This window comes from Pseudorca crassidens, chromosome 10 (genome assembly GCF_039906515.1).
Source record: "Pseudorca crassidens isolate mPseCra1 chromosome 10, mPseCra1.hap1, whole genome shotgun sequence".
NCBI lineage: Eukaryota > Metazoa > Chordata > Mammalia > Artiodactyla > Delphinidae > Pseudorca > Pseudorca crassidens.
This window is the reverse complement of record NC_090305.1, coordinates 52980090-52995233: the sequence shown is the minus strand read 5'-3', so window position 1 is coordinate 52995233 and position 15144 is coordinate 52980090. Positions and strand designations below refer to the sequence as shown.

At 42.6% G+C, this 15144-nt stretch overlaps 1 protein-coding gene across 3 annotated transcripts in view; it reads left to right on the top strand.

Moving 5' to 3' along the window:
• Window positions 1-15144, top strand: part of GADL1 (glutamate decarboxylase like 1) — a 261431-nt gene that overhangs the window by 117122 nt on the left and 129165 nt on the right. For 2 of the 3 annotated variants that reach the window (XM_067753583.1, XM_067753582.1), the window contains 6 exons: window positions 1197-1323; window positions 3558-3648; window positions 7487-7593; window positions 8284-8399; window positions 14175-14254; window positions 14376-14430. In XM_067753583.1, coding sequence (XP_067609684.1) covers window positions 1197-1323; window positions 3558-3648; window positions 7487-7593; window positions 8284-8399; window positions 14175-14254; window positions 14376-14430 — 576 coding nt within the window. Of the gene's footprint in view, window positions 1-1196; window positions 1324-3226; window positions 3363-3557; window positions 3649-7486; window positions 7594-8283; window positions 8400-14174; window positions 14255-14375; window positions 14431-15144 lie in introns of those variants that run through there. The other variant, XM_067753584.1, reaches the window with a different exon arrangement.

Here is a 15144-nt window from a genome sequence, read left to right as displayed (position 1 = left end):
ATAATCCCCCTGTCCAAAACATAACAGTTTTTCTAGAGCCATGTTCAAACTCTGTAACATGCCACACAAAGCCTGTCACAATCTGAGCCTTGTTTATCTCTTCATTCATTCATTCATTCAACACATCTTTGTTGATAACCTCTTGTTATGGCAGGCCATGTTAGTTACTTGGGATCGGTGAGCAAAGTGACTGATATGTCTGCTCTCATGGAGATTGTGTAGGATATCATAAATGAATTACGCAGCACACTGGAAGGTGACAGGTGCTATGGAAGAAGGAAAAGAAGAAACAGTTGGGGGGAATTGCTAGAGATGGGGTAATGTGCAGCCTGGGATTTTAAATAAGGACTCAGGATTGCTGTCATTGAGAAAGTGACGTTTGAGAAGGGTTTTGGATGAAGTGAGGAAGTTAGTGATGAGGATATTTGGAGAGGGGGTCATTCCAGGCTGAGGGCAAAGACCCAAAGGTGAGAATGTGCCCGGTCTTTTAAGAAACAGAAAGGAGGCCAGGTTGTGGGAGCAGAGTCAGCTGGGAGGAAAGCAGTGCCACCAGGAAAGGAGGTTGTACAGGATCGTTTTAGGTCATTATAAGGACGTAGGCTTTTACTTTGAAAGAATGAGGAGCCATCAGAGGTGTTTGAGCGGAGGGGTGACTGTGGCTCATATACAAGAGGAGCATTCTGGATTCTGGCTGCCTGGTTGAGAGTAGATTGTATGGGGCCAGGGGACAAGCAGAGAGACAAGTTAGGAGTTATGCCGGGAGCCAAGCTTCACTTCTCCCTCCCTCCCCCAGGCTCTGTGTTCAAGCCACACCAACGGACTTCACTCTTCAGAAGGGCTGTGGGTGCCCTTATATCTCAGCTTTGCCTGTGCTGTTCCTCCCACCTAGAGGGCCCCTTGCATGACCCCATCCCTTAATCTTTGCTTGGTTCATCCCACTCTTATTTTATGTCACAACTTAGATGTCAGTTCCTCCAGGACATCTTCCCAAATGTAAGATGGGGTCCTTCCTTTGTTCCAACAACATCTGCTTTACCATCATAGCTCTGGTCACAGGGAACTATGGCTGCAGGTTAAATCTCTCTCTCTCTCACTTGTCTGGAAGCTTCACAAGGGTAGGGGCCACGCTTCTGACATCCTCTCCACACCTGGCTCTAGCAGGTGCCCAGTTAACTGTGCCATTGCCGAATCTCTAGGTCTGTGAGTGGCGGCCCCCTGAACAGCTGAAACAGCTCCTCGACTTGGAGCTGAGGGACACAGGAGAGCCACACCACCGGCTGTTGGAACTCTGCCAGGACGTCATACGCTACAGCGTCAAGACCAGTAAGAACTTCACTGACTCCCTTGATCCGTGCCTCTAACACGTTCTTCCATTTTCTTAAGCCTGTATTTACCTCACAGTAAAGGCGACTAGGGCACTGTTTATGGGATGAGAAAGCTGGATCAAAAATAGTGGTTCTGATGTTTTGACAATGGTCCATCTAATCCGTAAAATAGATTTGTCAAGGCCAAAGGTAGGTTGATAGAAAAACTGATGGTTAGTGGTCATATGTAAATATTATCTCCTCTTCAGCAATCCTCATCCTCCTGATAAGTAGCAGTATCATGACTGCTACTTATCATTTCTTTTGTTGGTCCAAACTGATAAACAGTATTTTGATTTTAGAAGTTGTTAAGGGATTTTAAATCTTGATCACCCAGAATATGGCCCCCCAAAATGTTCAAGAGGGTGTCTTTACTATAAACAGGGATAGATTTATTTGTAAAGTACTCTTGGCAGTTGGCAAGTACCAAATTATTTGATCAAATCTAGCAGGATCAAAAGATAAAAACCTTTCGGAAGGTATAAGAAAATGAATGCATGGGGAGTTTTTGCTCTGATAGTTTCACAATAATGCTTAACCACTGTGATCTTTTGTAAATACAATAACATGATATTTGTCTTGTGCTTAAGTCCTATTCCAATTGACTGTTAATATCCTGTATACCCAGTGAATAAGTGTCAGAAGTAGAAGAATAACTTTCCAAAATATGCATTTCTCAGTGTGATATAAAGGTAATCTAGTGCTTAAGACCATACAGACATTATGCCTTGTGAGTTCTGACACCGAACTAAATTTGGTGGAAAGAACATAATACAATCCTGGCTAAAAATAATTGGTTTATATTCCCTTGGGAAAGTCTGGTGTATATATCAAAAAACCAGTTAGCATTTCAAAAGCAGAGATACATATCTCATTATTACAGTGCATGTCGGAAGTGTAGAATGACATTTAATGCAGTAGATTTTTCAGTTTACTGGATACTTTCCATAAAGTTACCATGGAAATCAATCATAAATTAACGCGGAACTAAAAAAAAATCTTATTAAAATTACTTGTAGCGATGTCTGGTTTTCTTTGCCAGAATAGAGGAAGTTTGCCACGTTTTATACGAAAAGACATTTTCTTCTGAGACTTTTGTTTTTCATTGAACTGGTTTCAAGAGAAAAAAACCCCAAAACTAAATGTGGTGAGTTGCAATGAGAGGTCACTAACTAAAATGATTCCCAAATACCCAAATTTAGAAATAGGCCTCCTGCCTCTTTATTCTTTGTCACACTGGGCTTCCTATGATTGAGAATGTCAAGCCAGCCGTTAGCCGGGGGTTTGGTGTGAATATTCACACTGTGTAAAGCCAAGAACCTTTATGAGACCTTTTATAGGAGGGAAAAAAATAGAAAGTTGGAACTGAAGTTTTTCGAGCCTTAAAGGCAACTGCCTTTGAAGTGCATTGAATCAGAAAGTTTATGTAAGCTGCATGATGAGTCACGTCGTACTCCATCAACACGATGCCAGTTGCACTATAAAAAATGGCCCAATCTGAAAAATTAAAAGGCCACTCACTGCCAGGAGCCTGAAGTGAACCCTGTTGGTGAGTGAAATGTGTTTAAATTAGGGAAATTAACATCGATATTTTTAGAAGGTAAAGGTAGCAGCAGGCTTTGATATGTGGACAAACTGCTCAAATAATCCATCTCTCAAGGTTCTGGTTTGGGTCTGGGTTGTATTTAAAAAGAAACAGGTAAAGCAAAGCTCTCAAAAGAGTACTCAAGTTCTGCTTAGAAACATATTGTTCAGTAGACAGGGCTATGAAATGGGTCTTCAACATTTGTTTCCCTTGTACATGACAATATTTTAAATGCTTTTTTTTAATTGAGGTATAATTTACATTCAGGAAAGTGGAAAACCTCAGGTGCTCAGCTCAGTGAATTTGTACATATCTGCGTGTAAGTGACCATCACCCAGAGCAAGATATACACCATTCCTGGGACTCCAGAGGCTCCCTCAAGCCCCTTCCTAATCAATATCTCCTTGCCAAAGGTACCCAGGATTCTAATCTCTGTCTCCACAGATCAGCTTTGCCCCATATTGAACGTCATATAAGTGGAATCATGCATTGTATACTCCTTGTATCCAGCTGCTTACATTGTCTGAAGGATCCACTTATGTTATTCTGTCGATAGTTTTCTTTCTTTTTTACTGCTGTGTAGATTGATATTCTGTTTCAATTTACAGACCATCCAAGATTTTTCAACCAGTTATATGCTGGACTTGATTATTACTCCTTGGTGGCCAGATTTATAACAGAAGCATTAAACCCAAGTGTGTGAGTACCTTTAAATGGAATTTTACAAGGAATATAGATTAGAGATTTTGTTAAGTAGGTGAAATTTTATTTCATGAACTTCTATTTAATGGTTTCATTTGTGCAGTGTCATCATAAATAATGGAATAGTCTTATGACACTTTGCAGTATTCAAAGAACAGTTTGATCTGATAGTGGTACTGTGAGATGCGTAAGGCAGGAATTATCGCCACTTAACAGATGAGAAAATTGATTAGGAACTCATTCCTGCATGAAAAGCCATGTCTGTGCTAAGGTGCTGGAGAGATACTTTGTGTAAAAACAAACCTCCGCTTTGCCTCCATGAAGCAAATAATCTAGTGATATAAGAGATGCATGCAAATTAATCAAAATGGGACTTCCCTGGTGGTGCAGTGATTGAGAGTCCGCCTGCCGATGCAGGGGACACGGGTTCGTGCCCCGGTCCGGGAAGATCCCACATGCTGCGGTGCGGCTGGTCCCGTGAGCCATGGCCGCTGAGCCTGCGTGTCCGGAGCCTGTGCTCCGCAATGGGAGAGGCCACAGCAGTGAGAGGCCCGCGTACCGCAAAAAAAAAAAAAAATTAATCAAAATGATCTACACAAATTAATGTATTATTTTCAAATGAAGGAGAGGTGCATGATGCTATAAATATAAATGGGACAAGTTTTCCTTATTGGGCACTGAGGGAAGTCTTCTCTGAGGAAGTGATGGCTAAGTGCTGAAGAATGAATGAAAGTTAACTAGGTGAAAAGAGGAGGGATGGGTTCTAGAGGGAACAGCATGTTCAAAGACTCTATGACAAGAGACAGCATGGCATGTGCTATGAACCGAAAAGTCAGGGTGGGTGTAGCTGAGAAAGTTATGGGGGGTGTCATGGAGGACAAGATTGGAGCCAGACATGCAGGGCCCAGTGGGCCACATTTATGAGTTATTCTAAGTACAATGAAAAGCCATTGAAGGTTTCCACATCACTAGGTGACATTTGCTTAGTAAAAAGATCACTGGAAATATGGAGAATGGATTGGAGGAGACCCATTAGGATGGCATTACCTTGGTCAGGTAAGAGATGATAGTTGCTTGGATTTAGACAGAAGTGGTAGGAGTAGAGGGGGAAAAATGTCTTTGGAAGATAAAACAGAAAGAACTGGATAATATACTGGATCTTGGAAATGGGAACAAGAGGGAGGTTTATAAGATGATGCCTGGGTTTCTGGCTTTAATAGCTGTGTTGTTGGTCATGTCACTCACTGAGATAAGAAGCACCGGAAGAGGGACCAATTTTCAAGTATATGGTTGAAAAGGCAAGAGCAGTAATTCAGTTTTCAATTGTGAACATTTGCATTTGCAGTAACTTTGAAATATTTAAGAGTATACTCTTGGTGAGTTGAGATATATATGGGCCTGAAATTCTGATATTTATATGGAAGTTATAAATTTAGGTGTTACTGGCAAATGATGGTAATTTCAGTAGCGGGCATGGATGAGATTCCTAAAGCCAGGGATTCTCAACTCCTTCTGCTGTTTAGAATCAACCTAGGAACTTGGTTAATATTAAGACCTGGGTCCCAGCCCAGACCAATTAAATCTGAATTTCTGTCTATGTGTCCCAGGCACTGATATATTTTCATAGCCCAACAAGTGATTTTAATGAGCAGGATGGAGATATTTTAAATAAAAACAAACCAGGAGATGGAGAAACACTTTCTGCAGGACAGCATAGAGTGAGGAGAGAAGACGACTCGGGCCTGGGCCTTGAGGGCATCTGATAGTTCATGGTTGGAAGGAGGAGAATAAGCCTACAGTGGAGAGAGAAGAAAGAGAAAATCCACTGGGAAGACCTGAGAGCCATGGAGGAGAGTGTGTCCAGAGTCATATATTGTTGAGCAGAGTGTTTAACTAAGAGAAAGACTAAAAATGTCCCTTGGATTAACAACATGGATGTCATTGGTGACTTCAGTTACAGAATTTTTCATGGAATAATTCAAGACAATACCAGATACCAGGTTACAATGGGTAGAAGAGTTAAGTGGTAGAAAAGATAGTGAAATTACACAATTCTGTGAACCTCTCTTTTTTTTTGCGGTACGCGGGCCTCTCACTGCTGTGGCCTCTCCCGTTGCGGAGCACAGGTTCCGGACGCGCAGGCTTAGTGGCCAGGGCTCACGGGCCCAGCCGCTCTGCAGCGTGTGGGATCTTCCCGGACTGGGGCATGAACCCGTGTCTCCTACATCGGCAGGCGGACTCTCAACTACTGCGCCACCAGGGAAGCCCATGAACCTCTCCTTTTAAGTCCTGGGATCTTTCTAACTCCTCATCTGGGTTCTTTTACTGAAATATTTAGAGGCTTTTGAAGTATTAAATTGCTGCTAAGCTGAGGAGTCCACTCAAAATCTCACGAAGCCACGAGCGCATTCTGTATTGTCCTCTCCTCCACCTCCAGGCCAATTTCTAGGTTTACGGTTGAGCTAGTTTTCAAAGACAAGTTTAATAGTATTTTCTTCTTACTAAAAAGTGAATGATTATTTCACTTTTATTTGTAGGTACACATACATATATATACTTTTTTTTCACACTTTTGATATGTGTAAAGTGGTTTCCTAGCATGGTTGAAAATAGAAGCTAAATTGTTTGAAAAATGATGTAACTTTAGAGTGCTTGGCAGGTAGGGAGGTGATAACGCAGTAGGTGTTCTCTTTTCCTTTTTTTTTTTTTTTTGCCTCTTTACTAAAGCTTTTTTCCTTCTGATGTTAACATAATTGCATTAAATTCCATGACTATGAATTTAAATGTGTCTGCTTAGCTTACATATTTAGAGTATATATTTATTCAGATTCAATTTAAGGTAATCACCTAATTGTTCAAGAAGGAGATTATACATATTAGTCACCCTCCAGTTATCTGGAGAAAGAAAGAAACGTTATAAAATTACATGGTAACTGTTTCAGGCTGGATTCCTGGGCAGCTGCCCTAGATGGAGCTTAGTGAGTAGGATGTTTATTAAGGGAAACCCTTGGGGTCAACAGGGTTTGAGGGAGGGGAAGGGAGGGGAAGGAAGCAGGAGTGGGCAGAGATAGGAGTCAAGCCACTGTGTAGGCTCTAAGACCACCTCGGCTGACCCCACAGACGTCTCTGGAGCTACCCTGGCCCTTCAGTGTGGTCTGGAGCTGGGCCCCCAAGGCCAGGCCCAGTTGTACCTCCAACTGGACCAGTCATCAGGTGTGAACCACCACAGGACATTCCTAAAGGGGCTAACTTAGCAATGCTCTCTAATGACAGCATTCCAGCCCAGAGCCTCAAACCTTCACGACAGGGATCCAGGTAGCACTGTGTAGTAAAATCATCACATCGTAAGAGATGTCCACAGTGCTCTTGCCATTTGTACAAACCCAGGAGTGTGGTGGAGGAATCCCAAGTTCTAGAGCTGACTGCTAGGGTACTTCATGGTAGTAACCTAATAAACCTGGCTACCATGACAATGGCTTTTCTTTAACCAGCATCCAAAGCAGCAACCAGAGAGCTAAACGGCCGCTGTTCATGGCTAATACAAAGAATCCAGGGGCACTGCTTTGATCCTCCCAATGAAATTGAAGGTTTGCTCTAAATTAAGACTGCAAAGTAGCTAGTATTCTTAAAGCCACCAGCTACTGACATTTATCTAACCATGACCAGCGCTGTCATAGACTGTGTATTCTCTGTTTCCGATGGATTCATTTCCAAAGACTCTACCCACACTTCAGCAGCCACTTGGTTTAATAAAACTCTGTGTGCATTTCTTGGGACTCCAAAGGGATGGTTTGACTCTAGTCATAGAAGTGAAGTGTTTTTTATATCTATCTAGTTATACGTATGAGGTGTCCCCAGTGTTTCTGTTAGTGGAAGAAGCGGTTCTGAAGAAAATGATCGAATTTATTGGCTGGAAAGAAGGGGATGGAATATTTAACCCAGGTAAGTACAATTAGTTATTGCCTCCATTAAAGCATCTACAATTTTATTCATGCCTTATTTGAGGAACAACTCCCCACAGACTTCCACATTACAAAAACTTGGATATTAATCATGCCACTTGGGGAGAATCGAGCTTGTGCCTTTCTCCAGAGTGACGATATTTTGCATAAATGCTACAGAAGTGACATACATGCTAACAAATGAGATGTCTACAATTTTGGATTTATATCCAACACAAATGAATTTATCTGTTGCTGGAAGTTAGGAAGGGCTATCATACGTTTTTCAAGTTTATCAATTAATTTTACTTGAGAAGTTTCCTGAAACATATTTTATTTCTCCTACAGTCCTTCTTTGGAACCAGGGAGGAGCATGTATTGTCATTTTATTGATTAGAGACAGACAGAAAGAATATTATTAACTATGGAGACTTGGGTACTCGCCCTAAGTCCGGAGATGGAAACTCTTAGTTTAGAAAAGCTCTGGAATGAGAGAATAGACCAAAACTTCTGGAACTGGAGATGAGGAAGTGTGTAAGAGTAATGGGATTGGGGGGGGGGTGCTCCCTTGATTTTGACAGTAATTTGTCATTAGGCTGGTGCGCCCACAGCCATCCATGCCTCCTACCGTAGCCGGCACTTGGGGAACAAGGATGTCACGCTATACATATTTCTGTTTTTGTTTTTGCAGGTGGTTCAGTGTCCAATATGTATGCCATGAATTTAGCCAGATACAAGTACTGTCCTGATATTAAAGAAAAGGGGCTGTCTGGCTTGCCAAGATTAATCTTTTTCACATCGGCAGAGGTAAAAAACAAATTATTTTTGATATGAGATATAGATTTTCTGAGAATGAATACATCATGAAGAGGGCTTTTTTGTTTGGGTGCTCCCGATGTGCTCTTATCCCATCCATGTGTGAGTCACGTGCCTATGTACAAAGTTGTATTCATTCCAAAAGAAATTCTGATTGGTTTGATATTGTAAGCCCTGGCCACCCAATTTTGTACATCACCTTTATTTAAAATTTATAGCCTGTAACATTTTCTTAGAGAAAAGAGAACACTTAATTTGAAAGTGCCACCTCTTTCTTTGAATCTCTGAGTGTCTTATTTTTGAGAACTTAGATGATTGCTACTGATATCAGGTATGTCTTCTACTCCCATTTCCTTGTGAAATTGATTGCTTTGAATGGCTAACACAAGGGCTCTTCAAGAGGAAAGGGAGATATTCAGTAACAATGAACATCATGTGCACACACGCGCGCACACACACGCACAGTTGGATGTTGCCACGATCCCCTATCTCACTGTGCTCCCCACTGAAGTAGGAGGTCCAATTGTGGATGAGCGCATTGGCTTTCAACTAGGCTGCCTGGATTCAATTCCTGTCTCCACTACTTACTATCTGAGTGACCTTGGGTAAGTTGACTAATTCCTCTGTGCCTCAGTTTCCTAATTTATAAAAATGAGTGTATCAGTTAGCTCTAATATCTAAAAAATTACTCCAAAACCCAGTGGCATAGAACTATAGCCAGATATTATTGCCCTCGAGTTTGGAGATAGCTGGGCAGTGCTGCTGTTCTTGGCTGGGCTTGGCTGGCGAGTGGCTGATCTGGGAGTGGCTGGGCTGGGCTGACCCCAGTGACGCTCCACTTGTCTCTCATCCGCCAGCAGGCTAATCCAGGTGTGTTGTCATGACAGTGCTGCAGGTAAAAAACAGCATGGACACACACTGGGCCTCCTGAGTCCTGGGCTCAGAACTGGCACATTGTCATTTCTCCCTCATTTTCTTGGTAAAATAAGTTGTATATAGGAACCTAGATCCAAGAAATGGGAAAATAGACTTCACGTCTTAAGGGGACTCTGCAAGGCCACCAGGAAAAGGGAGCAGTGAACAGTCTGGGGCCATTAAAGCAGCCCAGTGGCGACATGAGCTTAGAAGGCACTGATTGATTAGTGGGTTATTGCAAAGATTGAATGAGTTAGAGCATGTAAAGTAGCATCTGGCACATGCTAGATAGACAAAAACGTTAGCTATTAGTAGTAATAGGAGGAGGAGAATGACCCAGCAATAATAATGCAGAGCACAGCTCACATGCAGTCTTACTTAGAAGGGATGCTTTTTTTGTTTTTATTTTTGTGATTCCAGTGCGGGCCTCTGGGGGTCCATCCCACCACTGCTTCTTCCCCATGTCCCCTCCTGTACCTTCTGCAATAATCCTAGGTCTCCTGTCAAACACGTGAGGTGGGCAAACTCTGAAAATTCTCTGTTAATTCCAGCTGGACTTTCCTGTATCTGTTACTTTCTTTCAAGAGCAAGTTACTTTATTATGGCAAAAGTATAAATGGTGCAGGAACCTGACCACCCCCGCGTGTTCCCCCTGCCCTGCCTGAGTTCTGGTTAGTTCAGCGCTAAGGGCAAAGTGGGCATTGAGTTGGGGGCAGCTGGGAGGAGTCATCTAGTCTGAGATTCTGACCTCAGCTCCCCAGGCCCTTCCTCATGAGATGTTCATTCTGTAGCAAGAGAAGAATGCTTGGGAATGTGGACATCTGTGGAAAATGCTTGGTTATTTGGAATGATTATGGAGTAGAATTTCCCTGCCCTGGGAAACTTTGGTTCCAACCCTCGGGTTCCAATCCTTGGTATTTCAGTTGGAGGAACCCTAGTGTATCAGAAATGCAGAGCCCCTCTGCATTAGAATTGCTATTTCCATGCCTTGGAAAGCTGATTAAATAGGGGCCCTCCTATCAGTGCAGTGCTTTTACTTTTGCCTTTTTCGTTCTTCATTTGGTTTAAAATGTACCAGAGTTCTTTTCTGGGATAATTGCTCCAGAAAGAGGGAAGAATTTCTATGGAAGCCTAAAATAAAGATTATGCCTGGGAAAGATCAGTAACAGGTGTAGCTGGCAAGTTGGGAATGAAAAGAAATTGAAACGTTGTGAACCCAGAACTAAGTATTTTTTAAAATCTCCGGTGGAGATATAGGTGCGAAAAGAGGTAAAATATATGCCTTGGCTAACAGACCAGCAGAGGATGGAGCCAGAAAACCAAGCTAGATGTGTGTCTTAGTTTGCTCAGACTGCTCTAGCAAAATATAGAGTGGGTGGCCTAAACAACAGACGTCTATTTCTCACAGTTCTGGAGGCTGAGATGTCCATGATCAAGGTGCTGGTGTCTGGAGAGAAGCTGCTTCCTGGCAAGTGAACCTCTGTGCTCACATGGCCTTGCCTCCGTCCAGGCTCGTGGTCAAAGTGAGGCCTGCCTTCCTCTTCTTACAAGGGCACTCATCCCATCAGAGTCTCGCCCTGGAGACCATCACATTGGGGGGCAGGGATTAAACACACATGAATTTTGAGGGGACTCAAACATTCAGTCCACAACAAAGTGAACTCCATAGAAAAATTCCATGACTGAACGCACTGTAGCCTTGAATATATGAATTTTACCCCATCCACCATACTCTTCTTTGTAGCTCCTTCTTTTCCCTGCTCTGCCAAAGAGACCCAAGTCATAGCATTGGCATTACTTTAATTCATATTTTAGGGACCTCTGTACCACTATTTACAACAAATCAATTCATTACTTAGTGAAAAAAAAAAGAATTAAAGAAAGCTGTGTTTCCTAAAAGATCCTAAACCCTATGCTAATCTTTTTGTTATAGCCCCCTTGTTTTTTTTCAGGCGTTGGCCCATGGCCCCCTGGTTATTTTCCCAGATTGCTTTATCAGGTGGCCTTACTTTTCCAGTTTTTATTGCAGCCCCAGATGAACCAGGGTAAGTTACTCCATCTCTGCCTTGCACCATCAAATGCAGAATATGGGCACTCGCCACTAAAGGGGTTTTTGCATACACTTCAGGTGTCCACGGTAATTCAGCTGTTGGTGGAGACCAGGAAGATCACAGCAGAGACCCCTAGATTGTCAGCATATCTAAGGTAGCCTCTCCAGGCCAAGTGGGAACCAAAGAGAAGGGGACTTTTGGAGAAAAGTAATAAAAGGAACAGATTGTGGCCTGATTAGCAGTTAGATATGAATTACTTACGTTTATAGAAATCTTAGGGTTGTCATTCAAATCATTTTGGGAATTAGCATGAAGTAGTGATTATTGTCTGCCACTAAAAAGTGAGGGAGAAAAGAAACCCTTTTCACTCCCAGGCCAGTGATCAGCTGTCATAGTTCCTCACTAACAGGATCGAGGCTGGGATGAGGCAAGTGAGACGTGTAGAGTCCACGTTTCAAGGTCATACCTCCTTAAATTTTGCACCTGAGGTGCCTGACTCCCTCCATCACGGCCCTGCTCTCTAGGTGAGGCTGCCCTGAGTTTGGATGGCATTGCAGGCATTCACGGGCCAGTAGGTGCTTTTCAGGATGTTGTGCAGGGTGTAAGGTAGTCCATCTGGATTCCGACTCTGCCTCTTTAGGAATTGAACCAGCTGTGTGCTCTTGGAAAAGTCCCTGTACATTCCTTTTCTTTATTTCCTAAGGCATAACATTCATAACCCCGCTCTCCCCACCACCTGAAGCTAATTTGAACTTCAAACTAGTCAGCATTATAGGACTTCAAGTGTCCAGAACACAATCCACAGGAGGGGAAAGCAGCGGTTCACTGAGAAACCCAAGGTCACAGATGAAATCCTTGCTGGAACCAGGAAGGAAAACTTCAGTGCAATTTTGTCTTTCCTGTGGACACTGGCCGTCTTACTTTTATAGAAATGAATGCCCACTGAGATTTGTGTGTCTTCTGTGGATGAGTGAAACTCAGGGGGAGATTGGGTCTTAGAAGGACTAACTTCTCTTCTGCCAGTGAAGGGAGTAGGCGCCTCTTGTTTCTAAATGCAGCTGTTACTTCTGAACTCCGGCCTTCTAGGTTTTTTCTTCTCTTGAAACTACTCAGTATGTCTGAAGCATTGCTCTCTCTTTTTTTTCCCCTTCCAGGGCTCTTTTCCTCCTCTGATGCTTTCAGATGTTTAGGCTTCAGTTTTTCAGACTTGTGAAAAGCTGTCTCTATCCATTTGAGATTGACAGTGGACTCTACTTTGCCCTGAGATACCCAAAAATAGCTCCACCGAAGCTATTCTTATTCTGATGACAGGTTTTTTATTCAGCAGATCCATTGGTTGGGGGTATTTTGCTGTTTCTCAGGGCAAAGCAATGTGATTTTCCTTATTGGCAGATGTCAGTGGGAGTAGGCTACTATTTATCATTATGAAACCAATAGCTGTTTGGTGCCAGAGCCCCAATCTCTGGTGAGAAATAATTCACATTAGCTATGTCACCTTAGCTATGGTGGGCTGATGTAGCAAGTAGGGAATTAACTATATTTTCATGTACATTATTACTCTTCACTATGCACATGTTCTTGCAACAACTCGAAATGAATGCATCCTATAGGCATTTTGAATGTGTCCTGTTTGATATTTGGAAATTAATTATTTAGGATGGTTTCATTTTTCCTGATGGTGTTACTTCTGCATTTATTTTTACAGAATTCAAAAAGAGCTCCCCATAAAACTCTCTTGACAAAAGAGGAAAGAAATTACCACATTTGAGGGAAATATATCAAATTAAGTGTGAAGGCTTGACTACTCTTTTAATGTATTCATACCTACAAATTAAATTACTAAGGTTTTTTGGTACAATAATGTCCTTTAGCACCTTCATTTTTTCTGGCATGAAAAGGAATTAATTGACCACCTGTCCACAGTAATGTACAAAGAGCGACATCTCCAATGTTTGAATGCTAATTATTTGATAGGATTTACGTAGGGCAAAAAGACCCAACACTCCAAAGTCTATACTACTATTTGCCGATAAGAAATAGACAAGACCTAATTCCAAAGCCAGCTCTTAGCCTCATTCATGCCAGGGCTGCATCAGTAGTGTGTCTATAAATTATTATTACTTTTGTTGTTATGATTTAGCCACACTCCCGTGTGTCTAATTTCAGTCTTATATTCACTATTAAACAAGATTGGTCAAGTGTCTGATCAGCATTTATAACCCATTGTTTGCTCTTGAAAACAGATCCTCCTGTGGTCTGTGACTACAATTTTTGAGACAGTCTTGCTCACTCCTTCGAGGGCTTTTGAGTCAGCAGTGGACTAGATTCTGTTTCCATTAATACTGAGTTTTATTAGTAGCATCAAGAGAAACTTTTTCAATGTTACATAAAACAACAGCCTCCAGTGACCAAGTTTTTTCCGTATGCCAGGCTCTGTGCTAGCTCATTACATACATTAACCCATTTAACTCCATGACAAGCAGGTGGAGGAGGCATCCACATGTCCACTTTATAGATTAGCAAATGGAGGCTTGGAGAGTATGTGTTCTTTGCTCAAGGGTCTATAGCTGTAACTGGGAAAACTTGGATTAAATCCTGGTTTCTCTGACCCCAACCAAAATCAGTGTTTTCAACCACTATACTAAAGAGCTCAGTTAAATGACTTTCTTTTTTTTTATGGCAATACTATTCCAAAGATTGGGCTTAGCCATATAATGTACACCCATTTAGATAAATAAACAGTGCTTTTTTCATGCTATGTATTTGTGTCTCTCTCTCCCCCTTGCCTTTTTGAATGTAGTGTCATTACTCTATGAAGAAGGCGGCCTCCTTTCTTGGGATTGGTACTGAGAATGTTTGCTTTGTGGAAACAGATGGAAGGTAATGGGGACAGGATCCAGAAGCCAGGTGGGTGGAGGGGGAAACTGATAACTATTTAAAAAGCAGTACCAAGGTCTGTTCACAGCTGAACATAACAATGTCTCAAACCTGTGTCTCTTAGAGGTAAGATGATACCTGAGGAGCTGGAGAGGCAAGTGTGGCAAGCCAAGAAAGAGGTGAGAGGGGGAAGGAGAGGGAGGGAGAGAAAACGTTTGTGTGTCTGGGCATTGGGGGAGCATGCAGGGCCAGCAGCCAGGCCCACGTCTGTATGTGTGGGAGAGAGAAGAGGGCCCCTTAGAATTAAAGGAGGAAGCTCATTTACAGATGTGCTATTTCCGGGTGCTTGCTCTACATGTTCTGCGGGGTTTCTCAGATGTTCTCATTCCCAGATGGCTGGAGCTTATTAAAACACTGACATCACTGGATTCCGGATTCTTGCCGAGAATTAGCCTCAAAAGATGAGCCCAGCCTCTCTAGCAGGGTCCCAGCATCCACACTCCTACGTAGCTCTTGACTCTGAGGATGCTACAGGCTAAACCAGTTGTCTCTGGGCTGCATTCAGGATGATTTCTGATTTCTTGATCAAACTGTCCTCCTGGGTTGCTTCCACCCAAAGCCCATCCATAACCATCACCCCCTGTTGGGTGTGGGTCTAGTGTTTCAGCTCTGGCAGACTATCCTCTCTTCCTTAGCTGCCAGCATGTATTAAAGCTTGCACCTCCATTGCTGGGGAAGACAAGGCATGGCCCTGGTCACCTGCTGTACTCCAGCTAAGCCTGGCATCTGCTTTTTGGGTGTGGCATTGTCTTGGTGCCAGCCATCTTGCTTCTTGGACCAAAAGCCTACTGGATTAGGTGCAGCCACTTCACTGCTTCCCTCCCATCTTCCCG